Source organism: Gopherus flavomarginatus, chromosome 24 (assembly GCF_025201925.1).
Source record: "Gopherus flavomarginatus isolate rGopFla2 chromosome 24, rGopFla2.mat.asm, whole genome shotgun sequence".
In the NCBI taxonomy this organism is placed as follows: domain Eukaryota; kingdom Metazoa; phylum Chordata; order Testudines; family Testudinidae; genus Gopherus; species Gopherus flavomarginatus.
In genome coordinates, this window is record NC_066640.1 from 13,234,615 (window position 1) to 13,261,775 (window position 27,161).

The 27,161-nt window shown below is 58.2% G+C and overlaps 1 protein-coding gene across 1 annotated transcript in view; it reads right to left on the reverse strand.

The window, feature by feature from the left end:
- JAK3 (Janus kinase 3) overlaps positions 1-18,186 on the reverse strand; it is a 29,166-nt gene extending 10,980 nt beyond the window's left edge. Inside the window, exons 1-15 of the mRNA XM_050934318.1 lie at positions 18,008-18,186; positions 15,627-15,841; positions 14,594-14,717; positions 13,632-13,743; positions 12,757-12,902; positions 12,091-12,388; positions 11,179-11,301; positions 9,110-9,267; positions 8,208-8,313; positions 7,398-7,584; positions 6,813-6,934; positions 5,940-6,071; positions 5,691-5,775; positions 4,544-4,677; positions 3,598-3,736 (exon numbers count right to left, since the gene is read on the reverse strand). Of these exons, the coding sequence (XP_050790275.1) occupies positions 3,598-3,736; positions 4,544-4,677; positions 5,691-5,775; positions 5,940-6,071; positions 6,813-6,934; positions 7,398-7,584; positions 8,208-8,313; positions 9,110-9,267; positions 11,179-11,301; positions 12,091-12,388; positions 12,757-12,902; positions 13,632-13,743; positions 14,594-14,717; positions 15,627-15,841; positions 18,008-18,102 (2,176 nt within the window). The 5' untranslated portion in view covers positions 18,103-18,186. The remainder of the gene's footprint in view (positions 1-3,597; positions 3,737-4,543; positions 4,678-5,690; positions 5,776-5,939; positions 6,072-6,812; positions 6,935-7,397; positions 7,585-8,207; positions 8,314-9,109; positions 9,268-11,178; positions 11,302-12,090; positions 12,389-12,756; positions 12,903-13,631; positions 13,744-14,593; positions 14,718-15,626; positions 15,842-18,007) is intronic.
- Positions 18,187-27,161: the final 8,975 nt, after the last annotated feature.

Genomic DNA, 27,161 nt, shown 5'->3' on the forward strand with positions numbered 1-27,161 from the left:
AGGAGGGATAATGAGGACCAGGCATGCTGAAGGCTCAGAGTGGGACGGTTTCAAGGGGCGGTTAACCTCTGGGAGTGTGTGACCAGCGAGAAGGACTGTTGGAGTAACAGGGTCCCCCTGAGGACTGCAACGAGCAGTCTCAGGGGCGGAGGAGTTTGCCGCTCGACCCTGGGAGAGAGGAGGATTTTTGCAGTAGCAGGGTTCCCCGGGGGATTGCAGGAGCAGTCCCAGGGGCGGAGGAGTCTGCAGCTCGACCCTGGGAGAGAGGAGGATTTTTGCAGTAGCAGGGTTCCCCGGGGGATTGCAGCAGCAGTCCCAGGGGCGGAGGAGTCTGCAGCTCGACCCTGGCAAAGAGGTGGTGATCACGAGAAGGGCTGGCACACCAGGGGTTCTTCCTGGAAACCATGGGGGAGCCAAGAGCACACAGGCCTGTGAGTCCAGAGCCACTTGGGAACGGTGAAGTGATGGTCTATCACCATCTCCTTAAGGAGGACATTGTGATCCTGTGCACAAAGAGAGGGTTACGCATGGGGAAATTCACCAAGGCACAGTTAATCGTGCAGTTGGAGGAGAAGCATCGCTCTGAGGAGCAGATTCCTGTCCCAGATGGGGCTACAAGAGGATCTGAGAGCAGCTGGAGCATCAGCCAGGCATCCCCGGGAGTCTGGTCCCCAATCAGACGAGGGTCTTCACGATTGGGTTCCCCATCAGGAGATTGGAGACGGATGGGATGGGAGCAGAGCCCGAGAGAGCAAGAGCCCGAGGAAAAGCTGCAGGAGAAGCAGCAGCAGCGTGGACTGGTGATGGTGGAGCAGAGAGACATAGGGGGCTGCCCAGGGGTCAGTGGGGAAACACGCCTGCGGGGGCGAGACCCTAGGACAGAGAGAACTGTAGTGGTACAGCCCCAGATGCTGAGGGACTGTGGGACCTGGGTGAAGTTCCCTGGGGTGAAGCCCCTCGCCCTGCCTATGGCCCAGATCCCTGTGCAGACCCAGAAGGGGTCGGGCTGGCTGGTAGTTGGGGTTCTCCAGGATATCGGCTGGGAGGCCCTGTTGGGGGGTGACTGTCTCCCCATAGGAGAGGATCCAGGCCCCGCTCCTGTAATGGCCGAGGGTTTGAATTCAAATCCAGGGAACCAATTAGCTAGGATTGAAATGGTCAGTGAAAATGCAAATAACCTGGCTGGCAGGGGGGAGGGGCTGCTGGGCTCAGGATACCTGCCTACCTATAACCAGCCCCCTGGGGCTGAGTGGGAGGGAGAGATGCTCCCCACCCCCCTGCACACCGGAGAGGGGGCTCAAACTGGCTCTGATGCTGGGACCAGAGCAGAGAGCTCGCTGCCTGCCCCGCTGAGCACGGGGGGAGCTGAGATCCCATCTGAGTGGGGGGACACCCGGGCAGGGCAGGTCAGCTGCCAAACAGGTTTGCCTGGTCGAGACGTGCTGCTGGGAAGTGATTACACAGCAGGGAGGGAGCTACCAGGGACAGGGCTCAGGGGGGCTGCGACCCCAGGCCCAGCCAGCGAGAGGGAGCAGGTCCCACTCCCTGCCCCAGCCGCTGAATCCCAGACCGAGCTGCAGAGGGATCCCTCCTTGAAGAAGCTGAGGGAACTTGCTGGCCACAGCGCTGCAAACCCCCTTGGGGAAGGCTGCAGGGACAGAGTCCTGCAGGAGGAGGGATTCCTGTACCGGAAATGGGCTCCCCAAGGGGAAGTAGAACTGGGGGGAATCGGGAGACAGCTGGTGGTGCCCCAGGAATCCACAAGGTTCTTCCCATTTGAGCTGCTGGATGGGAGGAGAGTAAGGGGATCCCTGGACCTGAAGAGGAAGGATTGGATGGAGAAGGGGGAAGACCCCCGGGGGGATCTCTTCCCTGAGGTGGGAGCCAATCTCCCCATCAGGTGTTCCCCATTCAGAGTCACTGGGAAAGCAGCCCAGATCCTGGAGAGAGAGGTCAGGGACATGCTGGCTTTAGATGGGATCCAGCCATTTTACAGCCCATGGGCCTCACCCGTGGGGCTGATCCCCAAGGGAGACAGGATGATGTGGTTTTATGGGGGCTATCAAAAGCTTAAAGCCATCACAGTGTCTGATGCCGACCCCATGCCTAGGCCTGGGGAGATTCTAGACAAGCTGAGGGCGATGGAGAACTTGGCCCTGGCAGACACTGATAACATGTGCATCTTTATCCAGACCTGGGAGGAACAAGTGTCCCAGGTGAAGAGGGGGCTGGGCTGCCTCAAGGAGGTGGGAATGACGGTAAAAGCTGGAAAGTGTAAGGTGGGGACGGCAGAGGCGTTGTGTCTGGGCCACAAGGTGGGAAGCGGCTGCTCAAACCCAGAGCTGGCAAAGGCCAAGCTGAGGGCTCTTAACCAAGACAGCCGAATTGCAGCCCAGAGTGCTGGGAGAAGACCCCGTCCCAGTTTGAACCCCATGGGTACTGGGGATAGCAAAAGGGTTCAAGCCGCATAAACCTTCCCACATGCAGCCTGCAAGTGCCATCAAGCACACCCGACCTAAGGGAGGGCGTGAGACTGGACTGTCCTGGTGTAACTCACACCAAGGAATGGGAGAGATGCTGGGGCATCCATGGGAACGTTGGTGGGTTCGAACTTCCCCAGGTCACTGGCTGGAGTGACCTCGCTCAGTTCGGTCTTGAAGGGGGGAGAGATGTGACGAACTGGGAAAGTTCTTAATGTTTTCTCTGAGTACTGTGTTGGTGCCTCAGTGTCCCCATAGCAATTCTTAAGTATCTGGCAGAGCAAAGGGCCAATGCACCTAAATGCCTGACCCTCTGTCTCCTAGCAACTGATGGCCTGGGCCCCTCCTCTGCAAAGGTGCCAGCTGAAAGTGTTGGAGACAAAGGGATCAGGTGACCTCCTGGCCCGGGAAAGGGGCTGAGCAGAGAGGAGGGGCTGGGAAGGGTTGTTAGTCTGGAGCTGGCTGGGGGCAGACGTGGGGGTCTGGCTTACTGACCCCCAGAATGGACCCGGCCGAGGGGTCCAGTTCTCTGTACCTACAAGCTCTGTTTTAGACCCTGTTCCTGTCATCGAATAAACCTCTGTTTTACTGGCTGGCTGAGAGTCACGTCTGACTGCAAAGTGGGGGTGCAGGACCCGGTGGCTTCCCCAGGACCCCACTGAGGCGGGCTCGCTGTGGGAAGCGCACAGAGGGGCAGAGGATGCTGAATGCTCCAAGGAGAGACAAAGGAGGTGAAGACGTGTGAGCTTCTTGCCCTGAACAAGTCTGCTCTGAGGGAGAGGAGGCTCCCCAAAGTCCTGCCTGGCTTGGTGGGGAGCAGTTCCAGAGCATCGCCCGGTGACTCCGTGACAATAACCCTGCCCTGCCATACGTTGCAGACTGTGAGGTGCCCAGATACTCCGGTGATGGGAGCCAGGGAAGGCCCTGAGAGGAATCCTGAGGGTCTTTCCTCAGTGGAGACAAATCAGTACATTTCAAGGGAGACTCTTCTCCTCGGCTGAAAGGCAGAGGATGGAAGGATTCACTTCCCCAAAGGATGCATCTGTCCCTCCCCAGCCTCATGGGGTGTGAGTCGTGATGGGAGCCAGCAGGGCACATTCCACCCCAGGGAACTTACTCTCCTTGGCCAGCATGGTGAGGCTGACTCCAGGGTCGCTGAGCTTTATGAAAGGGGGGCTGCCGCTGGCCGCGTCCCCCTCCCTGGCCAGCAGGACCTTCTTAGCAGAGACGTTGCCGTGCACGATCTTCTTATCCTCCTGGGGAAGGAGTGAGGTGGTCAGTTGCAAACATCAGCAGCGAACAGCACAGTGTGTCTCTTTATTTCCCCATTCACCAGGCTATTTGGGCCTGAGGCTGTTCTTTATCACCCACCATTGTCCCTCTTTTACAGCAGAATCTAGGGCTTTGATTTCCAGAGTACTGAAAGTGCCGGGGACATGCAGCTGCAGAGCTATATCTGCTGGCTCACCCTGGCCACCAGACCAGGTGGGCCCTATCAGCACCCACCCAGGAGGATCAAATGCTTTGATTGCCTCGCAGAGGGAATTAAGGCTGGCCTGCAAGCCTAGAAATGGTCCAGCAGCAAGGGGGGAAGGCTGGGCTGTTAAGGTAGGGTAACCTAGTGCACAGGATTGGGACTCAGAAGATTTGGCTTGTATTCCTGGTTCTTTCACTGGCCTGTTGGGGGACCTTGGGTAAGTCACTTGCCCTCCTTAGGCCTCAGTTTCCCCTTCTATAAAACGGGTTGATGATCCTGTAATTGAGATCGACTGATAAAAAGTGCTAGGTAAGAGCGATGGATTCTTATTATTACTGAAGTTAACCATGAGGGAAACCCCAGGGAGGGGGTGAATTTGGATGTGTGTGTGTCAGGAGCAGGATGAGTCATTCTCAGGTTTAATAACTGCCCTGGGTTAGGGTTAAACTCCCAGGCTTTGACTCCTTGTAAATACCAGAGTGCCTGCCTGCAGGTCCACAGGAGGGAGTGCTGACGTTGGGTGATCAAGGGGATATTGGCAAGGTGGTTGGGGAGGGGGCTGACCACGAGTCATCTGTCAGCTTACCAAAAAGTTGAGGGCGTAGGCCAGTTGTTTGGACACCTCCAGCTTCCAGCTGGCTGTCACCTTGCCCCCGGACTGGTTCTTCTTCAGGTAGATGTCCAGCGCGCCGAACCTGACGTATTCCTGCACCATGATACCTGCATGGGAGGGGCAGGGATCAGCGTCTCAGGACAGCAGGCTGGAAAAAGACCGCTCGGCTACGTAGCTGAGTTTGCCTGACTCAGCCCAAGGAGGATGGTTCCTGTATCACAAATACCTGCAAGGACCTTCTGGTTGTGTCCTTAGGATGTCTTGCTGGGTTAGGGGAATAGAAACCAGGAATCCTGACTCCCAGCCCACTGGACCCCACTCCCTTCCCAGAGCTGGGACTAGAACCCAGGAGTCCTGACTCCCCCCCAGCTCCAGTGCCCCACGCTGCCTTCCAACAGAAATGTTTTAGTGAGTCTGATTCACAAATCTCACCATATGTATTTTGGGGGGGAACTTTAACAAGTTTTTCCTCTACAGAGTGAAAACCGTGGACACTGCAGCACTGGCCCCAGCTCTGGGGGCGGGAGGGGGGCTAGTGGCGAAAGCAGCAGGGAATTAAGACGCCTGTGTTCCCACCTCTGGGAACACAGCATAGTTAGGTCTGAGGGTTAGAATGGGGGTGGGAAAGGCAGTCAAGACCCTTGGGTTCTCTCCCCAACCCCGGGAATGGGCTGTGGGTTAGAGGGGGCTGGGAGTCAGGACTCCTGGGTTCTGTCCCCAGCCCCGGGAGCAGGGTGTAGTCTGGTGGGGGGCTGGGAGTCAGGACTCCTGGGTTCTGTCCCCAGCCCTGGGAGCAGGGCATAGTCTGGTGGGGGGCTGGGAGTCAGGACTGCTGAGCTATTTCTGTTCCCAGCTCTGGGAGGGAGTGTGAGCTAGTGGTTAGAGTAGGGGACAGCTGGGGATGGGAGAAGTGACTGTGAGCCAGGACACCTGGATTCCAGTCTCAGGAAGTGAAACTGACCAGCATTGACTTGCTGGGAGTGTGAGCAGCATAAACGGTGGAGCAAGAACCTGGCATTTTGCCTGGCCACCTTCCTGTTCTACTGATCCAGAGGCCTTTGCAGCCACGCGCCTGCTCTGGGCAGCTCCCGGGAAAGGCCTCGGCGTGGGCACTACTCACTGTTTTCCTTGATGCTGACCCCGTACAGCAGGACCAGGTGCTTGTGAGAGATCTGGCTCATGATGCTGGCGGCCTCGAGGAAGGACTGGAACAGAGGGAGGATCAGAGTAAGGCTGAGCTGGGCTCCCTGTTCCCTTGCTTTGTCTCTGGCTTAGCTGCTCTAGGGCCAGGCCGCCCCACACTGGGCTAGCTGCAGGGAGCCCTGAGCGTCAGCTCGTGCCCCTGCCCCCCGAGCACCCCAGGCCTCACCTCGGAGCAGTTGCCGTGGCTGCTGTCCATCACCTTCAGCAGGACTTCGGTCTCGTGACACTCACTGTCCTCCTGGTCCCGCTTGATGCCCCGGTAGATCTTGGTGAAGGATCCCTGGCCCAGGTTCTCGCACTGTCAGAGCAAGAGCAAGGAGATGGGGGGAGGGGATATATAACTAGGGGGCACCCCCCCAACATCCACCCTGCTCCCCCTGGAGCACAAGCCTTCTGCGCCCCCTTTGTTGGGAGCTGGGCACCCACCTAATTCCCACAAGCCTCCTCTGGAAATCCCTGCCCTCTTGTGCCCATCACCCTGGTGTCTGTCTCCTCTCGCAGGCAGGGGCGGTGTGGGAGCAGGGCATGGCCCTGCTGCCTGTCTCCCTTTGTTCCTGCCATCGGCACTGGAGCAGCAGGGATGGTGAGTGAGGTAGAGGACTGTGCCTGCAAGCTACTCCCAGTTTACACCAGAGCGAAAGGATCAGGCCTTTGCCCTCAGTGTCGTCCATTTCACAGAGAGGGAAACTGAGGTACCGAGTGGCGAAGGAACTCCTCCAAGGTCACATGGTGAATCTGGGCCAGAGCCCAGGAGTCCTGACAATGCCCCCTCCCCACTCCATCCCCTGCTGTAACCATTAGCCCACGCAATCCTTTCAGAACTGGGAAAAGAGCCCAGGAGTCCTGAGCCGCCTCCCCTAGGCCCCTGCTCTAACCACTAGAACATACTTCTTTCCCAGTTCTGGGCAAAGAACCCAGGAGTCCTGGGCATGTCGCCCCCTTCTGGGTTTGATCCAGAAATGTGGCTGGGAGAGGAGGGGCAAGGACTGTCCCCCTGCCCAGCCAGACCCTGGCGTAGGTTCTGCCTTCCCACACTTACCATCGTCAGGTTCTCCGGCTGGATCTTGTGGAACATCATCTGGTTGACACTGTGGCGTGGCGCAGCGGGGGAGCCGGGGAGCTGGCAGCAGCTACCTCTCACGATCAGCAGGTTGGATTTTTCTTGGAGGGAGAGGAGAGGGAAGGGGAAGCATCTGCAGGGACCATGGCATGTGGGCGGGGGTCTCACCATGTAATTCTTAGATGCTCCCTCACTGCTCAGCACAGGGGCTCAGCGGGGGAAGAGAGGGGGATGATGCTTCCCCAGTTAGACCCAGGGCTTGGCCTTGGATGTGCATGACTTGGGGGGTTAGACTGGGGACATCCTCGAGAGTCTCCGGCTGGCGCAATGGTCTTCAGCGGTGCCCGCAGGGCAGCCTGCACAACTGGGCTTTAAATGTCGCTGGCCATGCCCCCAATTGGCCACGCCCACCGCTGTGACATCACAGACCATTGAACGGCCATTGGTTTCCACATCCCTCCCCTCTCCATCCGATTGGCCAGGCAGCACCTGGCTCATGCCTACGAGTCTGGCCCACCATGTGCCCCGAGTCTGGATCCAGCTGGCGCCATGCCCTGGCTCTACCTTTGGGCCGGGGAGGGCAGCACGTGCCCAGGCGCAGGGCCACCCCGTCGGCATGCAGGGTGCAGTTCTGGTACGTGCAGAGCAGCTCCTGGAGGCTGCAGAAACGCCGGGGAACTCCGGAGAGGGAGTAGCTCCCGTCCTTGTCCCTCTGGATCAGGCAACCCTTGTAATCCCGTCCAAAGCAAGTCTGCACGGGGGGAGAGGAAATCGGGGGCAGTTAGCCAGCGGTACCATGTGTGACCCAAAGGATCCATCAGCCACAAGGACCCCCAGTCAGTGATCTGGGCCAGCAGGCGCTAGGAGCTGGGGACTGCACTTCCCGAGTGAGATGCATGGGCTCCCTGATGCTAAAGGCAGAGTCTGCATAGCGGGCAGGGGTGGTAGAGGGGGTCCTGGCCCATCCAAGGAGTTGGGCATCATTGGCTCTGAGACACCCCACATAGACCTAGGTCCATGAGGGGCAGTTATCTACACAGCCAGGGATGGGACCAAGGCAGAGAAATCCATGTCGGGTCTTTCCCCTGGGGGCCACGCCCAGCATCTGTCCCAGGTGAGAACTGAATCCCAGTTCCAGATCTTCTCTCCTCCCTCTGGTTGGCTGACTCAGCCTGACCCTTTCCAGCCTGGATGGGTCACTGGGGAATCCCGGACTGGACCCCACGGATCCCTGTTGGGTAGATGTCCTCCCCGGCACAGGGCTGGGAAGCCTGAATAAATTCTGTGATGCCGAACAGCTTCTGGGAAGCAGCCTGGCATCCCCCTGCTCCCCAGACAGCCAGCAGAGGACGGGTCCCCATAGCGATGTCTTACCTTGATGCAGACAGTGAGCAAGTAGCTGTCAAAGTCCTGCGGGCTACGGCGGAGGAGGTAGACTCCCTCGTCGTTCACTGCCAGCTTCTTCACTGCAAACTCGGACCTGCAAAGCCCAGGCCCGTGTCAGGACCACGCTAAGGTCTCAGCCGCCAGGAACCAACCAGAGCCCTCAGCCACGGGATCGAGCACGGCTATACTCGGTACTGCCCCTTTAAGATACTGCAGACTCACTGAGCATGCTCAGTGCCCAGGCCTGGCACATGGCTGCATGACACTTTGCATGCAATGAAGGGTTTTGCCTCCCCTCCGGATTCTGGCTCCGCTGTTTGAAGAGGAGTGGCGGTGTTTGGCGCCCTAGCGCGTCAGACACAACGTGAAAGGCAGCGGGGGTCTTTCACAAGAATTAGCTGGGATCTTTTCCCCTTTGATGATACTTCCCAGAGAAGGTTCTCCGAGCCCTTTACAAATAGTAATGATACCTCATCAGGAGTCAGTCATTGGTAGAAGCAAGTCTAGAACCCAGGAGTCCTGGCTACCTTCCCTGCTCTAACCACTAGATCACACTCCTTCCCAGAGCTGGGAATGCTACCCCTCTGTAGAAAAACGCTTTCCCTTAAAAATCAATTTCCTTGTTCAAGAGTCATCTCCCTCCTTCTATTTCAGCACAGCTCTGGTGAACAGAACAAGTGCAGTGCCCCTTCAGAGCCATAAGGGGGCAACAGCAAGCATTGTTTTTGTGTAGGTCCTACCTAAATGATTACTTGACATTTCCCGCAGAGCATATTTTTCACTCCCTGCCCCCAGGACTCTAGAGCCCAGGGCTGCCAAGTTGGCAGGGGAGTTGTTGTGGTCTAGTCAGGCGGTGCCACTGCTGGCCAGGGTCCCGTCACCATCCCCACCTGATGGGTCCATGACACTGGTTCTCCATGTTCTCCAGCAGCCGGGGAGGAGCCACTGCCTTGCAGAAATAATGGTGGGCATCTGCTGTCAGCCGGTAGTAGCCGTCGATGAGTGAGACGAAGGACAGGGCCTCCCGCAGCGTGAGGAACTCAACCTCCTGCGGGGGGAGAGACAACGGGGGCACCGCTGGAGTCAGAGCCAAGCCTCACGGCTGCATGGAGCCCTGCCGTGCCACAAGCATCCCTCATGCTCTGCCAGGACAAGCCGGTGGCACTTAGCCCTGGCCCTGCACAGGGGGCACTGTGGAAGGAACGGGCAGGGCACAGGCAAGTGAATCGTGCCACAGGACCTGGGATGCCCACTGTCCTTTGCCCATGTGGAGGCCTGGCGAGGAGGAGAAGGCTGCCCCTGAGCAGAGGGAAACCCTTGCGAGGGGCTGGTTCTGTGACAGGGAATTATACAGTAACAGCAGTGGCTTCATTTCCTGTGTACCGTGCCTTTCAATCTCTATGGACACAGCTGTCTGCAGCAGGCTATTTTGAGTTGCATCTAGTGCAGACCTCACGGAGGAGACGCACCCGTCATGCTCTCTCTGGCTTCTGCTCAGGTTCTTTCTGCACAAATGCAAAATGAGGAGCAACTGGCTAGGCTGCAGGACTACAGAAAAGGTTCTGGCAGCCATGGTGGATCACACACTGAAGGAGTCCACAGTGTGATACCAGTGCAAAACAGGCAAATAGCCTGGCGGGCTGTATCTCTGGCTAAGGCTAAAAGGGGTGAAAAACCAGGATGATGCCATGGGAGGGGCCCACTACAGGGCCCAGAATTGCTAAGCAGAAAGAAGAGGTGGATGAGGCTTGTTATTAAACAACTTTTCGATGGATCAGGGCAGGGATGGTGTCCCCAGCTTGTTTGCCAAAAGCTGGGAATGGGCAACAGGGGATGGATCACTTGATGATTCCCTGTTCTGTTCATTCCCTCTGGGGCACCTGGCATTGGCCACTGTTGGCAGACAGGATACTGGGCTAGACAGACTTTTGAGCTGACCCAGTCCGGCCGTTCTTATGGGCCTATGTTAACTAACAAAACCATCCAAAGCACAGGACTGGTGGTGATGGGGGACTTCAGCTACCAGACAACTGTTGGGGGGATAACACAGCAGGGCCCGGATTATCCAAGTTTTTATTGCAGAAGGTGGAGAAAGTGACTTGGGGAGAGGCTGTTGTGGGTTTGATCCTGGCAGATAGGGAGAAACTGGTTGAGAATTTGAAGGTGGAAGGGCGCTTGGGCGAAAGTGCTCATGACTTGGTAACGTTCATGTTTCTCCACAGGAGAGCAAGAAAAATGACGAAAGGTCTAGAAAACAGGACCAGTGAGGAAAGATTGAAACAACTGGGTTTGTTTAGTCGGGAGAAGAGACGACTGAGGGGGGAACCTGATAGTCTTCAAGTACATAAATGATTGTTATAAAGAAGAGGATGATAAATTGTTCTTAACTGCTGAAGACAGAACAAGAAGCAATCGGCTTAAATTGCAGCAAAGGAGATTTAGGTTAGACTCTAGGGAAAATTTCCTCGCTGTCATGGACAGGGCCGGCTCCAGACATCAGCGCAGGAAGCAGGTGCCTGGGGCAGCACGTCCGGCTCCTTGGCAGCAGGTCCCTCAGTCCCTCTCGGAGGGAAGGACCTGCCGCCGAATTGCCGCCGAAGAATGAAGCGGTGGCGGTAGAGCTGCTGCCGAAGTGCCGCCGATCACGGCTTTTTTTTTTTTTTCCCCGCCGCTTGGGGTGGCAAAAACGCTGGAGCCGGCCCTGGTCGTGGGAGTTGAGCCCTGGAATTTACCTAGGGATGCTGTGGAATCTCTCTCACTGGAGCGTTTTAAGAACAGGTTGGACAAACCCCTGCCAAGGCTGGGCTAGGGTCCCCTGGTCCTGCCTCAGCGCATGGGGCTGGATGTGCTGACCTCTCGAGGTCCCTTCCCTACATTTCTAGAAAGGACACGGAGACCCGTGGGTGCCCAAAAGGGAACAGCAGGCAGTAGGAATGAAGCAACTCCCCCCCACACTCACTAGGATCCTGTTGTCCGTCTTGGTGACGGTGACAATCCGGTTCTCCACGGGGTTGCTATCCCGGCTCGCTTGCTTGATGGTGATGTCGGCGATTTCGGGGAAGTCGCAGAATGGCTGGCGGCTCTAGAGTGGAGAGGAGGAAAAGTGGGTCGCCGAACTGAGCACGGGCAATGAGAACCGACCCGAGACGGCCCCCGAGCCTTGGAGCCTGGGTGAGGCTTCAGATGCAGCAGGAGGGTCGATTCTTATTGCCCCTGGTTTTGCTGGAGGACACAGAAGCTGCAGTGAGGGGCTGGGACTAGGTCTTTCCCGGAGAGCGACCCTCCCGCATGGCTGCTCGGGGCTGGGATTAGACGGGGGGAAGAGAGGACACACAAAACGACAGAGATTTAGGGCAGCTGGGGCACAAGCCATTGCCCTCCCAGTTCCCGGGCCTGGTTTCCCTCATGCCATAGACCTGCGAGTTCTCGACTGGCCCATTGAGTTTCCCGGAAAAGAGGGAGCAGGACAAGGGCTGAACTTCGCAGGAAAAGAAAAGTCGTCCGGCCTTTCCTGGCACAGACTGGCGAGAGGAGGCTGAACCACACTGCGGTGTGCACCGCACCGACACCAGGCAAGACTGTGGCCCCCTCTAGTGGCTGTGGCGGGCTAGAGGTTTTGAAGGCTGCTATTGCTTTCTGGCTAATTAGCTCAAGCAGGAGATGTTGGAGCTTTTAGCTCCACGGGACCCAGGTTCACTCCAGAGGTGGAGGAAGGATGGCAAAAGTGGGGGCGGGGGAATGGCCCCTGTATAACAAGTACAGAGCAGTAAAGGTCTTTGGTCCCCCAGCCCCATCTCTGGCGTTGACGGTTCAATCCCCCAGCTGGGCCATGTGGGGTGTTCGCTCCTGCCCTGCGTCCTCCCAGCCTCACCTCGTCCCCACTGTGGCTCCAGAAGATCCCGTTCTCTCCAGACACATGGATGATCCTCTGCTCCTCCTGGCCCCGCTCGCAGCCGCTGGGGGCTCGGACCGGGAAGCTCTCCTCCACCCAGGTCCTCTCCAGCTTCTCCAGGTCGATCAGGTACTTGAGCTTGAGGGCGCAATCGTCGGTCTGGCAGCCGCTGATCTTCCGCAGGGACTTGTGGAACTTCCTCCGGATCCGCTTGCGGGTCAGGAAGCTTTGCTGCTGGATCTGGTGCCGGAGTGTCTCCGGGATGCAGGATTTGTAGCTGGGGGGTGGAAAAGGAGGATGGAGGAGACCTGGTCTTGGCCTAGCCTCCCAATCAGCCCCTTCTCCAGATGTTATGTGGGGGGAGAGGGGTTGTTTGCTAGGTGGCCCTTGGTAGCTCGCAAACCGGGACCCATGGTACCTGCTGGCTGGGGGCACTGGGAGGCTGAGAGCCAGGGCTGGGTAGGTGGGAATGAGTCTGGGGGGGGGCATTTGTGTCTTCTCTGGTGGCTGCTGCTGGACCCCAGCAGGGCAGGGAAGTGGGTGGTTTTGGCCTGCGTTGGCGGCTGCTTTGGCAGCTGGAACTCAGAGCTAGATGCTAAAAGGGACGGATCTGGATCCCCCTGCCCTGCTGGCTCCCGCTCTCACCTGACGCTGCTGAAGATCTCCTCCAGGCTCCAGTTCCTCTCCTTGACCATCCTCAGCATGTCCAGCACGGCCAGGCTGAGACACTCCTCCTGCATCTGCAGGCTCAGCGCCCCCTCCATGCGCCCGCTGATGAAATCGCTGCGGGACTGGGGGCCACCCCCAAGAACACCACGCGCGGTCAGCTCAGCACCAGGCTGCAATCACAACCGTCTCCCATCGGGAGAGCCGCTTGCCCCACACCCTGTAGAGTAGCTACGCTAGCACAGCAGGCTCCAGCTGGTGCTTCAGGAACGCCTTCCCTCTGCCCCCCTTTCAGCGATGTGGATACGGGGCCACAAGTGAGTAAGCTTCCTTCCAAGGGGCTGGGGGATGCTGAGAGATCTGGAGCCCCCCGAGAGATGCTTGATCCCAGGGTGACTCCGTCCCCGGCAGCGTCCCCCCAGCTTTATAGCCATGGATGGTTCCCAGGTTGCTGCCCAGGGATTTCAACGCTCTAGTTACGCCTTGTCCATAACCCAGTCTGGGAGGCGCCCGAGCCCTTCGTGCTCCTGGTATCAGGCTGGCAGAGGCCCACGCAAGCACCCAAGGTGCTGGGCTGGCACTTTGGAGATCAGGTATAATCCCCAGCTCCGTCCCTGGGGCCTTGCACGGCTGCGGGCAGCTGCTCTGTCTCTCTGCACCTCCCCCCTCAGCTGTATGGGGGCATGTGTGTGTGTGTGTGATGAAACGGGGTGCAGCCGAACTGGGAAAGTGGTTGGGAGATGCCATGTCCGAACCTCACAGCTGGGTGTTTGACGCACCTGGCGGATGACGCTGGTACCTGATTGTAGGGGACGAACACTCTGTAGCAGCCCCCTCCCCAGGGCATCACTCACCTGTGCGAAGAGATAATTGATGGTGGGACAGTCTAGCACGGCGCTGGCTCGGTCATTCAGCAGCCCGAAGCGGTACGATTTCCCTGGCCCAAACCAGTTGGGGAAGAAAAACCTGCCAAGGAAAAGGAGCCCAGCTCACTTCTCTTCTCCTCGGCACGAACCTCCCCGCGGGACGGCTGCTCGGGGGTGAGAACTGACCCTCTCGGAGTGTCACTTCTGCCCCTGGGCTTACCAGCTCCCCAGGGGTGATTTCTATGGGGGGCAGCAAGGATTAAAGAGGACCAAGGATGTTGGCAGGGTGCTAAACGTGCCTGCATGGGGGCATGAGCCCCACCCTCCTGCAAGGGGGATGGGCACAGGATAAGAGCCTATGGAGAATATAAGACCCTATCGTTCCCTGGGAGACTCTATGGGGGCAAGTTGTTCCATAACTGTTTCCTGGGGGGCTTCTTGCATCTGCCTGTGACCGGCCACTGGCAGAGACAGGATGCTGGACAAGATGGGCCATGGGTCTGATCCAGGCGGGGGGTTCCTAAATCAAACGTGCCTCGGATAGGTTCACAAACCAAACAACATCATCAGGAGACCCTGCCCCTGAGATGCCCCATCATGAACTCATGGCCCTGCTCAGGAACAGACGGACCTCACTGCTCTGCGGCTGAGTGGCTTCTGGCTTGGGTGTGGAAATCCTGCGTGGAGATGCAGGGTAATTAGTGAGTGATTCCACGAGCTCCAGGCAGGACGGGAGGGGAGTGGGCGTGGTTCGTGGGACCAGAGGGAGGTAGGGGGCTAGGACAGGGGCGCTCCTGCCTGGAATCCCCAGGAGCCTTCGCTGGCAGAGAAGCTTAGCGAGAGGTCTCTGCTGGGTTTGTGAGCTCACAGGCCCCCGAGGAAGGGGGTGAATCCGGACAACGCCCCGGGAGCTGGGCGCTCAGTGACTGGGGCAGGGAGTTCGCAAGCACCTGATTCTGTAGACGACAACTTGGCAGCTCGAATTGTCCACCGTGAAGAGGTGGTTGGGCGGGAACCAGCATTTCAGATCTTCTGTTGCCAGGGCGAAGAGGGAATGGCAAACAGGCAGGATCCCTGCAGGGAGGAGAGCTGCAGGTGAGGTGTTTCGGCAAACGTAGCAGGAAACCTGACCAGCCCAGGCACCAGAGCAGCTCGCAGGCACCCAGGGCGGGTGGATGGCGTGTGCCAAACAATACTGAGAAGGGTGGCCATGGTGGGAGGAAGCTGCAGCCAGAGCGGCTGTTAAGCCAGGCGGCTGGGCCCGTTGACAGTACACGGCTGCAAAGAGCAATGGCCGGGCTCCTTGGCCTGGCTGAATTGGTGCCTGTCCCTGCTTTGAGGGCACCAGGGGCTCCTCCATTCCCATAGCCCTGGGGGGTGGGTCTATATAGGGCTCAGGCAAGCGGGGCTTGTGCGAGTGCCCCAAAAACAGCCAGGCAGGCAGATCTTGGAAGTGGCAGCTCAGGCTATGCCGTCCGCCCCTTCTCCCCCTTCTTAGGGTTCAGAGCCGAGCTCCGGCCTGCCCCTCATGGCCACCTGCCGAGATTGGGTAGCAGGGCACTGACGCTCGGCCCCAGGCAGGTTACAATCTAGCTCAAGGGCTGGAGAAAAGGGTGTTCATTCTCCCCATGGAACCGATGGGAAAGTGGGAGCGACTACCCAGCAGCTAGGGCAGAGCTGGGAATTGGCCCTGGATCTCCTGGGCTGCAAGGTCCCCCTCACTGGACATGGTCCTTGCTCTGCCCGTGAACGCTGGTGCAAGGGGATGGTGACGCGCTGGGCGCTGGGCTCCTCCCATCGCACACAGGGCAGGTGCAGCACCGGGAGAGTGTCTCACTGCTGCCCCCGTGGCCGACCAGCACTTCGGGCTGCGGCCACCAGGTGGTGACATAATTGCGGTGGCTCAGAAAGGTGTGGGGACGGGGCCACATCCTCCCCTCCCCCGCCCCAGATCCCATCCCCAGGCCCCCCCGCCCCTCTCACCGCAGGCCTTGGCTGCCGCCACGCAGAGCTCCTCTGCCAAGTACTCGCCGTACGTGAAAGTCAGGACGCCGCCCAAGTCGGGGGCCGATCGTGGGGCGTTGGCTGGGTGGTACAGGTAGACCTGCAGCGTCCCCGACTCCATGGAGGACAGGCTGCAGGACCTGTTTCCGATCAGGGGCGTCTCCTCTCCAAGGGGGGCCATGGTGGGAAGCAGCCTGCGGCAACACCAGGCCGGGGCTGGTTAGCCGGGCTCGAGGTGCATTCTCTGCTCAGTGAGCCCCGGTTCTCTGTACCCCCTGCGCTGGGCTGCACCTCCGGCACTAAATGCCAGCACAGCCGGGCGGATCTGAGCCCAGCGGGTCCAGAGCACCCAGATTTCCCGGGACAGTCACCTCTGAAAATAGATCCTCCTAGCAAAACCAGGGCCGGCAGCAACACCACTCAGCTCCCCTCTGCTCCTGCAAGTGCCCCCACCTGCTCTCTGGCAGGTGCTGGGTCCCCTCCCTCCCCGGCCACCTCACGCAGAGTGACGTGGCGAGCTAGGAAGTCATTTTCGTGCCCCAGCCACTGCATCGAATGCACCTCCCCCGCCCGGCCCCGGCCTTCCTTTCCAATGTGATTGTGATCAGAAAGTCGACCATGAAAGCAGCCTCCTGCTTGCAGTCTGCGTCATTCCCCTGCATGGGTCTGAGTCACAGCTGCCTGGCTGGGTGCAGGACTCTAGGAGGATGGGCACTGCAGAGGGCAGAGCGGTCAGCCTGGGGCATCTCCCCTCTCCCCTCCAACTTCTCCAGCTGGAGCAAGGCTGGCCCAAGCCCTGCAGAACAGAGCCGATGAGTTATTCACGTGGCTTCCCCCCACACTGCCTGCCCCCGGGCCTGGCGTGGCAAAGGCCTCGAAACACGGTACTGCAGACACTGAAATCCACCCACCCCGAGGTGGCAGTGAGGAAGAATTCCTCCGTCGACCCCGCGGAGTCGACACCGGGGCGGAAGTTGGCTCGGCTCGCTTGCCGAGGGCGTGACATTTTTCACGGCCGTCTGTGATGTGGCTACGCTGGCCTAACATCGTATTGTAGACTAGTCCACGGGCGAAGAGGACAGGTCGCTCAACCCTTGGCTGGCCAACACGTGGGCCAGCTGGTACCAACGTCACAGGCCATATTGTGGTCTCGTGGCCACGCGAACCCAGGCTGCGCTTGTCGACCTCAAGCGCTTTCCAGGGGAGACTTTCCAAAGCGTCTCTGGCGCCCCGGAGCTTATGGCTCATTTTCAGAAGCGATTTAAGTGCTTTGAAAAAAACGTGCCCTCTCTCCCTATCTGGCCGCCTGACCGCCCGCGGCCGCTGGCAGTGCCCACCTGCAACAAACCCTCCCCAGGCCTTCGCCAGCCTGCAGTTTGGAGAGGTGAAGTGGGAAGCGAGAGGAAATGACCCTGCCAGTGGCTGTCAGGCCAAGGACCGCTCCCTTCCCAGCGAGCTGATGCTAATCTCATTTCTCACCTCATTCCGCTGCCTCGTAAGACACTCCCGGAGTTGAACTGGGGGGGGGAGGGGCAGGGCCTTGGTTATGCTCCGGCTTCTGCAGGCCCAGCCGTGCAAACGGGCAGGGGAGTGCTGCCCTCTCATGTAAACGGGCAGGGGAGCGAAGAATTGGGCCCCCCAACTTCAACTCGGTTCGTCTCTTGAACTTAGAATCAGAATCATGTGGGGCTGAAAGGGGCCGTGGGTACATTCCCCTCCCTCCCCGCTGTGTGGGGAATGGTCCCTGTCCTCCTGACAGGACGGGCTGAATCCAGTGACCCCGTCAGACCATCTAGTCAAAGGGCCTCAGCCCACTCCACAAACCTAGGAGTTTTACAGATGGGGAAACTGAGGCACAGAGGCCAACCTGTTTAAAAAGTGGCCTGGCAGGGCTCTGAAAATCTCAGACATCTTACGCTGAGCAGCCAACTCTCTCAGCCAGCGAGGACAGATGACTAGCCAAAGTCGCCTGGGAGTCGGGGCAGAGATGGAGCCCAGATCCCCTGGAGCCCAGTTCAATGCCTTGACCCCAGACCTAGCCTCCCTCCAGCCCTGCCAAATCCCCTGCTCACTGGCGGCCTTCTCCGTTCATCTCTCGCTAACACACTGGGCAGACAGAGCTCGCCCCTGCGGCTGGTCGGCCACAGTCCTAAGAGACAAACCGTGCGCAGCTGAGCAGCCTCGTCCAGCTTCCTCCTCTGTTAGCACAACCCTTTGCGATTTCCCTCTGGGTCCGGAAGACCTCGGAGGAGGCAACCGCGCCCCCTCTGCTGCTCCACGAGGGGCTTGTGAGCCAGGCTGCAGCCCCCTGCCAGGCCCCCTCCACCCTGAGTCCCAGCTGGGGAGACCCAGCTCGTTACCTCGTGTGGGGCGACGTGGCTCTGCCCTCGCCGGCAGGACAAGGAGCCAGCGGGCTCCGTTTCCTCTCCTGGGCCTGGGACAGGGAGCTGGGCATGGATCAAGCTACGCTGCCTCCATCGGGCTGGGAGAAGATACAGATTAAAGATGGTTGGGGGGGGAAATCCCCCTACTCGCTTCCTTCCTGCCCTCTGTGTGTCTTGGCTTTGTGTGAACTTCCTGTCATTTGCTCGCAGAGGCTGGGTGCGTGGGATGGGGAGGGGCCCAGCCTGGGCCGCGGGGGTCGGGCACAGGAGGGGGGCCTAGGACCGAGCTGTGGTTCTGCTGCACCTGCTTGGCTGCTGGTTCTGCAGCTGCCTCCACTCTGGCTGGGCGGACTTGGGCCCCAAGGTACCATGCTGGGGTGCGGGCTGAGCACTCTGCTTGACTAGCCCCCGTGTTGGCAGCATCCCCAGGCCTGAACAGCCACCCCTGCCCCTCTGAAGGGGGTCCCTGCAGGCCCATGTACAAAGAGCGGCTGCCAAGCCAGGCCCTGGGAGCTGAGGCTGCTCTGCCATAGGGGCTCAGGTCTGCAGCTCCCCAATGAGTCCTTTCCAGCCCCTCCCCGCCCCGAGGTCTCCAGGTGACCCCCAGTCTCTGAGCGGCAGAGGCACATGGAGGGCATGTTCTCTACCGGAGCCATGGTCTGGGCACGTCCCCCAGAGACCCCGCGGGACCCCTTGGGATGTGGCCACATGGGCTCTGAGCAGCCTCACCCTGCTCGTGGGATTTGCAGAATGGCACAGGGCATTCGAATCAAAGCCCTGGGGCTCTGTAGGGAGGTGATGGGCGCTGCAGTGCATGGGGCCTGGGCCTGCAGCCCCCATGTGAGGCTCGAGCTGGATTCTTTGGGATCCCCAGTGGAGCCTGGAAGAGGGGCTCTCCGGCATCACAGCAGCATCCCCCTGCCGGGAGCCATGGACCAGATGCTGCTGGACGCGGCCAGCATGTCTCCCTGCAGCTGGTGAGGGTCCCTGGCATGGCCAAGTGGGGAGGGAGGGAGCCCCCAGGGGCTTCCTGTGGAGCTGGGATGTGAGCGCAGCCGTGGCGAGCTAGCGCGTGGGAGGGCCTGACCGCAGAGCATGGCAGGGAGAGCGGCTTTCCTGTCGCAGCTGCAGCCGCTTTGCTGTGCGCGCCGGTGGAAGGGAGACATCGAGACTAGTCTGGGCCAGAATCCACACTCCAGAGAGCCACACGTTTCTGCTTGGAGCAGAGCTCTGCAACGCTGGGGCTAAGGAAGCCAGATGAGAGTGGGAGGGGAGAGCCCTTGCCTAGGACACAGCGGGTAGGACGGGCGAGGACGCAGGGGACACGAGGGTCAGAAATGGGATTGCACAGGCTTGGTCTATGCTTCTATGGCTGCCCCCAACTGCTGGAGCTGTGCCAACCAGCCCCGGTGTAGACGCAGCTATGGCAACAGAGGGTGTTTCTAGACCTGCAGATAAAAACTGTTGGGTACCCATGGCGTCCGCATGAGGGGGCTATGTTAAAGAGTCGGGAAAACAACGTCAGGAAAACATTTGAAGCTGGGTTTTTATTCAGGATTTGAAATGGAACCAGTTAGTTTAGAAGTTCAGGGGGGCACCCAGAAGGTGACGGGGGGGGCAGTAATGAGGTGGGGGGGCAGGAGTGTGTGTGTGTGTGTGTGTGTGTGTGTGTGTGTGTGTGTGTGTGTGTGTGTGTGTTTTCGTTTTTGCTTTTCTGGATGTTTTTTGCCACAAGGCTGCAAAGTTTTGAAAATTTCCAAAGAGTAAAGTAGGAAAACTTAGTGGGGGAGGGAGAAAACAGCAAAAAATACCGCCCCCCCCGGTGCCATTCATTCTGTTGCATTCATAGCAATAAAGGCTTGTGGGGGGGATGTATGTTGAGGGGTGGGGGGGACAGACAACTTTGAAATTTCCCCCGTTCTGAACAGCAAAACAAGCATTTCAATACAAAACCAACCCAAACTTTTTTTTCCCGTTGGAAAAGTGGCAGATGACATTTTCCTGGGGGGAGATAGGTGGGGGAGGGATTACAATGGAAATCCCCCCCACGCCCCCACTCCAATCCCCAGTGCAAAAGTTTCTGTCAGGAAATGTTGACCCTCTGGGGCAGTTACTGGTTTGCCCCCAGCCCTGTGCAGTAGAGGCTCTGGCCACTAGATGGTGCCACTCTCCTGCAGTTGCCCCCAGGGCTAAGCTAAGTGCCACAGAAGCAGCTGCCCCTTCTCCGACCACACGCTCCCTTGCTCCCCGATCCCGGGGCCGGGGCTGCCTGCGGGGCCCAAGACATGGGTGACGCTGATCCGCATCTCAGGCCCTGCCGGGATTCTGCGCAGGGGGACAGGGCTGGAGAAGCTCCGAATCCCCTGGCTCTTTCCTCATAGACCGCAGGGGCGTTAGCAGTTCTGCCCTGGCTTTGGGGCCCCATGGACGGTGGGGGTGAGAGAGCGGACTCCTGCCCCCACCTTTAGGAGCACTCTGCTTACAGAGGCTTGCTGAGGATAGGATCGTCCCATGGCAGCTCCATGGTCTGGGGCTGATTGGCCTAGAAACGAACAGCTGCTCTCCGTCCATGGGGCAGGCAGCGGCTGGGCAAACCTCACAGCCCCCTCTCTGCCCCACACATGCTGCTCACCTGCTGGAGGGGATCAGGCGGAACTGGGTTTGATGGATCCATGCCCACTCTGCTGTGGCTACCCTGGAGGGCGCCGATCTATGAACGACGATTCCCCCTTGGGTATCTACAGTCCCGGCCGGGAGATGCCCCCCACACCTCGAGTTAGCAGCCACAAAGCCCCTGGCGGCTCGCTGCGCTGGTGTCTCTGCTGCAATCGGTTCAATGCCTTTGCCAGCCCATAACGTCACATGTGCAGTCGCACGGGAGGGCATCAGTGTCTGAACTGCTCCTGGGGGAGGAGCCGCAAAGGGGGAAATGCAGGGGTGCCCCCAAGACAGATTTTAAGCCATGGGAAGGTTGTTTCGAGCCCTCTCCCCCTTGCTTGGTTTCCCTGCCTCCTGCTCCCTGCTGGGTCTCAGGTCAGGGAACCTCTTCAGAGCAGTTCGGGGGGCTCGGCGTGTGCAGAGGCACGCCTGCCTAGAGACATGTGCTTTCCTTTCCACTCCCCCCGGGGCCTGTGTTCGAGGTCGCTTGCACTAGTCTCGGCTGGAACACGAGGGGCCTGATTCACTATTGCCCAAGTGCAAGGCACGCCCATGCTGGCTGGGTGATACTCCCTTTGCACCGATGATACTGACCCGGCAAGTACCGACCCTGGCAATACTGATGCTGTGGGAGCCCCATGCAGCGTAGCTGTGTTGGTCCCAGGATATTGGAGGAACGAGGCAGGACCACCCATGGCCATCGCCAGGTCCCGCGGGCGCTCACCCCCACACACACACGCGCAGGCCTGGCTTGGCTTGGCCTAGGCTCCTGTTCCGAAAGGGCAGCCAAAGGCCGTTTCCCAGGCCACAGCTTCCAGGAGGGAAGGCAAGTGGCAAGGTCTGTGTGCCCCAAGCAGACGCTCTCGGCAGGTGTGTGATGCAGCCAGAGTGTAGCTGATTGTCTGGTACAGGAAGGGAGGTGAGGAAATGGGGCGGGGGGGGAGAATCGCTCTCGTGCCTGGGCACTGAGTCACTGGGCTGCTTGCAGCATGGCTTGCAACAGGGAGCTCCTTACATAAGAGATGTATTTTCTGCTGGGTTTCCCCCTGGGCTGGTGTGTCAGCACTGGGCCTTGGGGGCAGGGAGGACATTGCAGGTGCTTTGACTCATCTGCTGGAGGAGACACACAGGGAGCCATGTGTACAGGCAATAGCCAGCAGAGATGGGGATGGGCCTCTGGCTCTGCTCCCTGTGGGTTCCTGGCAGGCAGGGGAAGGGTGCTGCAAGAGGGGTGAGGGGACTGGGCAGGGGAATCATGACCCACTGAGCAGCTCACATTGGGCAGAAAGACTGACAGCCGCTCAGGACTTGCTGGGGAGCAGGAGAGTTAATCTGACTGCAGGGGAGGCAGTGTGGTCTAGTGGCTAGAGTACAGGGCTGGGAGTCAGGGCTCCTGAGTTCTATTCCTGGCTCTGGGCCACTCTGTGATCTGGGGCAAGTTGCTGCCTTGCTCTGTGCCTCAGTTTCCCCAAATGAAGGCAATGATCCATAGCCCATTATAAGGCACTTGGGGGTCCCAAGAGGAAACACGCCCTGTCAGAGCCAGGGGCAGACTCAACTCCAGCCCAGAAAGACGTGGGTGGAGGGGAGATCACGCAGGCTGGGCAGTGTCAGTACAAGCTCCTTGGGCCCTTTAAGGAGAGAGAGGGCTCAGGCCTCCTGCGGCCCAGTTAACCCACCTCCCCAGGTGGGGAAAACGAGGGTCATGTGCTAGGTGGGTCATGTGACCCAATCAGCCCCTGGGGTAGATAAGGGAGAGGGCTGGGGGCAACTCTTGCCTCAAGTTGTCCTGTGGCCCTAGCTCTGCTGTGGGGGAAGGACTCCAGGTAGGAACACTTGGGCGTAGCCATGGCTGGGTGAGGGGCCCGCAGATGGGCAGAAGGGGCCATGAGCTCTGTGGTGGCAGGAGATTGCCTGGGGGGCTGGAGGGTTACATTGACCAGTTTGCATTAATAAACCAGCCCCTGGCTGAGCTGTGAGAGCCTTTGTGTTGCTTGGGGGGTGCCCAGAGGGTCCCTCTGTGCCATGGGGTCTCCCCTCTTACACTCCTGCTTCAGCGAGGACACTTCATGCTACCTCTTCCCTGGGCTTGGCTGGGAGCACTGGGCCAGGCTGCTGAGGGAGGCTGGGGAATCCCAGCCAGGGGAGGGTTTTTAAGAACGGGTTGGACCAGGACCTGTCAGGCAGGGTGTGCTCAGTTTACTTGGTCCTGCCCCAGTGTGTGTGGGACCTTGCTGGCCTCTCGAGGTCCCTGCCAGCCTAGGGTGACCAGATATCCTGATTTTTTTGGGTCTTTTTCTTATATAGGCTCCTATTACCCCCACCTCCATTCTGATTTTTCACACTTGCTGTCTGGTCACCCTACACCCAACCTGATGTTTCTATTATTTTGCCCCCATTTGTCAAATCCCAAAGCAGCTTCCCTCTGACTCAGGTGCTGGCGAGAATGGGCCATGGGAGTGGACCTGCCGCCCAGTAAGGTTCTATCCCAAGAAAGCGAATTCTCTCCGGAGCTCCGCGGGCCCTTGAGAACGGGCTGGAAACAGCAGATTTGCCAGTCTCAAACCCCAGCCTGCTCTTGGGCTTGCAAGTCTCACTTGGCGTGAACAACTCCTGGCTAGTGAGCCAGACCCTGAGATCTTACTGTCTCTGGCCTTTGTCCATCTAGGGATGTCTTGGCTCCCCCCACTGGCCCCTGAAACTGCACTGCGACTCTGATCACTCTGCCATTTCAGCTAAAGGAGAATCTCTGGTGGCTGTCTAGAGCATATGACACACAGCACAGTGATTCTGATTCTATCCAGCAGGGGTCATTGCATGTACACTCTTGGTATGTCCCTGAATTACCTGCTGCTCCCCAGACTCCCTTCTCTTGCAGTTACCCGTGGGGGGAGTTAGAAATGTGCTTTACATGGTCACATCGGTGCCTTTGCTGAAGCACTGAGACTCTGCACCCCGGTAAAGCAGGAGGTTGATTCTCCTCCTCCGCGTCTCTTTGTGACTTGTGAGTGCCCCTGGCTCCAGCAGCGCCCCAGCGAATCAGGCCCATAAGGAACCAGATTCCAAGGAGCTCTGCTTTAGCTCTGCCTAGCTTGCTGAGTGCCTGAGCCAGCAGCTGTTGGCCTGTGGGTCGGCAGGCTGGAGCTCACTGTGTTTATTGCATGTTTACTCAGCAGAGATGCTGGGAGGGGGCAGCTGGGTCAGGAGAAAGGTCCCCCCCAGGCGTTGGTTTCTGAACCATAAGTTACTGATTCAGCAACAGCACTCTGCTCCTGGAGCTATGTCCACAGCACCAAACAGCTGTGTGTGCTGATAACACCTTGGCAAACATGAATTTGTCCATCTCCCCTTTGCAGACACCCTGTCCGATGGGGCAGCTCTGTGCAATTCCCCAACCAAAGTCGGTAAAAGAGCGAAGAATAGAACCCAGGCGTCCTGACTCCCAGGGTGGGGCCACGAGCCACTGGATGGAGCTGCTGAGGCCACAGAGTGACAATTAGCCCCTGTAGTGGAGTCGCTGCCACCAGCTGAACCTCTAGCACTTGGAGCATTCAGCATCCTCTGCCCCTCCGTGCGCTTCCCACAGCGAGCCTGCCCCAGCAGGGTCCTGGGGAAGCCACAGGGTCCTGCACCCCCACTTTGCAGTCAGACGTGACTCTCAGCCAGCCAGTAAAACAGAGGTTTATTCAATGACAGGAACACGGTTTAAAACAGAGCTTGTAGGTACAGCGAACCGGACCCCTCGGCCGGGTCCATTCTGGGGGGCAGTGAGCCAGACCCCCACGTCTGCACTTCACTCCTCTTCCCCAGCCAGCTGCAGACTAACAACCCCCTCCAGCCCCTCCTCCTCTGCTCAGTTCCTTCCCCAGGCCAGGAGGTTACCTGATCCCTTTGTCTCCAACACCTTCAGCTGGCACCTTTGCAGAGGAGGGGCCCAGGCCATCAGTTGCCAGGAGACAGAGTGCCAGGCATTTAGGTGCACTGGCCCTTTGCTCTGCAGCAATCACACACCCTTATTCCACCACCTAGATACTTAAGAACTGCACAGGGGACACTGAGGCACCAACACAGTATTCAGAGAAAACATTAAGAACATTCCCAGTTTGTGTCACACCCATTGACATAGATCAGATTGCTTTAGAAGGAGAACCCTGCCAGCGTGTTTGTGAAAACCCCTTTTGCAATAGGGAAGCGGGAAGCTGTTTGCATTGGCAGCCTGTTCTGTTCCCAGGCTCGGAACTGCTGCCGCCCAAGCAGGGCTTTTGTGCGACGGCGGGGGATTAATTTTCAGAGCCGTTGTTTATGTTATGTGGTTGCCACATGTAGCCTGGGTGCTCCCTTTCATGTGGATGCCTGGGTCTGGATTCTGGTCTTGCTCACAGCTGGCGTAAGGCCACTGAAGCCCATGGGTCTGAGGATGAGTGTTTATGGTGGTGGTGGCAACAGAGCAGGACCCTGCTGTGCTGGGTGGGGTACGAACAGAACCCAAAGTGCTCCCTTATGCCGAGGTAACTAGGGGCCCACTGAAGTCAATGGTGTTGCTTTCTATTTACACCAGTCCATGAAAGCAGCATTTGACCCCTAGATGCCCTCCTGACCCCTCAGAGCTCCCTGCAAGGCAGGTCTCTGTCCCTGGCTTACATTGATTATCCTAAATCCTTCCACTCATAAAACAATCCACTGAGTCCCAGAGCCTCCCGGTCCCCCTGGGGCCAGCTGTTCTCTTTGAAATGCAGGGATTTCTCCCCTCTCTGTGCCCTGCCTGGTTAGACTGAAAATGCCACGCAATCGTGGACTGAATCTAGCCTTCGGATCCCCCTGAGGTGCCAGCGGCTGCCGCATACCTGCCTCCGAGTGCAGGAAAGGACTAAAATGGGCATTCTGGAATGATCAGAGCTCGGGTTAAAATTTCAGCAGGTGTTCAAATCTCATGCTTCAGGGCACAAAACAATCACCAGCAGGGGGCAGGAAGGAATTGTGCTTGTGCACCTGGCTGGTGCTACGCAGCTGGATGAATTATGGAGTTTTCACCACTTCCTCTGGCCAACTTCAGATGCCCTCTCTGGGGGTGGGGAGACAAGTCATAGGTCCCTCCTGGGCGGGGAGAGGGGGCTAGCTCCACTTATTTTTATGTGATCTATCAATTCAGTGTTTTATTTCACTTTCTCTTCTGGTCCTCCTGTGTCCTGGCTAGGTTTCTCCCTGCCAGCCCTAGCGAAAGTGAAGAGGGTAAGCTTGGAGGACTAAGAACCATGCTGCCCTTAATCCTACCTATATCCCAGGCTGGAGAGAGGCGCTGTCTGCCTTTGTGGGCTGGTAGAACTGACCAGGGGAGGGCTGGGTGGTCTGTTAACCCCAGATTCTCTCACCTGGCAGAGGTTGTTGGGGGAGCTTGGGGTAGCCCCTGTGACACTGCACCCCATATTCTTCAGCGGTATTATTATGGTATGATTATGGCTTAATTCTGATGTATTTTATACCAGGAAGATCATGTGACAGATGGTTGGAAAGGTTCTGATTTACTGAACATGATTATCCTATGTGTACGCAGGTCTCATTTTTGTGTCTGAAGTGAGGAATATTGACTACGTAGCTGTATTACAAATGTGTTTACACTTGGGGAATGCCCACTAGGCAAAAGACTGTCTGTCTAGATGGCCGGCTGGGAAGGCCTCATTCAAGTTAATGAACCATTAAGAACAACAATAGGCCTTGAAAGAAGCTATTCCTCCCCTTGGGGTCTTCCTGAGGACACTACAGACAGGCTCCTAGCAATGTGACTTCATCTTGGGATTTCCACTGACTGGCAGAGGAACCAGGCTTGGGAACCAAGGGTTCCTGCCATATGCAGAAGCTACATAAGGCAGGGGAACATCATCATGGTTCTTCACTGGCTCCCCACCCAAAGAGACTCCGGAAAACATCTGAGGAAAAAGGCCTGACCTGGGGGAAGAGCTGGACCCAGGCTAGAGGGGTTTTTAGCCTGTGGAAGGAACACCTGGGGTTTTGAAGCTGTAAGCCAGTGCAGCTGGCCCCTGAAGACTCTCGGCAGCCTGCTTGAATCACTACTTGGGGGAGGCTCTGCTACTCACAGCTGATCTATGTAGCATATTAAGCTTAGTTTGCGTGTGCTGTTAATATGCTAGGTAATCTGCTCTGTTTGCTCTCCCTTATAATCACTTAAAATCTCTTTTTGTAGTTAATAAATTTGGTTTTGCTTTGTCTAAAACCGGTGTGTGTGTCGTAACTCAGGGCAGAAAGCTCTTTCATATCCCTCTCCACATAGAGGGAGAGGGTGAATTTCACGAGCTTAGGCTGGACAGATCTCTGTGCTATGCAAGACGGTATCAGTTTGGGTTTACACTGGGGGAGGGGGGGCACTTGAGTAGCTGGGTAGTTCCTTAGCTGTAGCTGTCTGTATCAGTGTCTCCAAGCACTGCAGCTGGGTGTGTCCCTACCTGTGTGTGGGCTT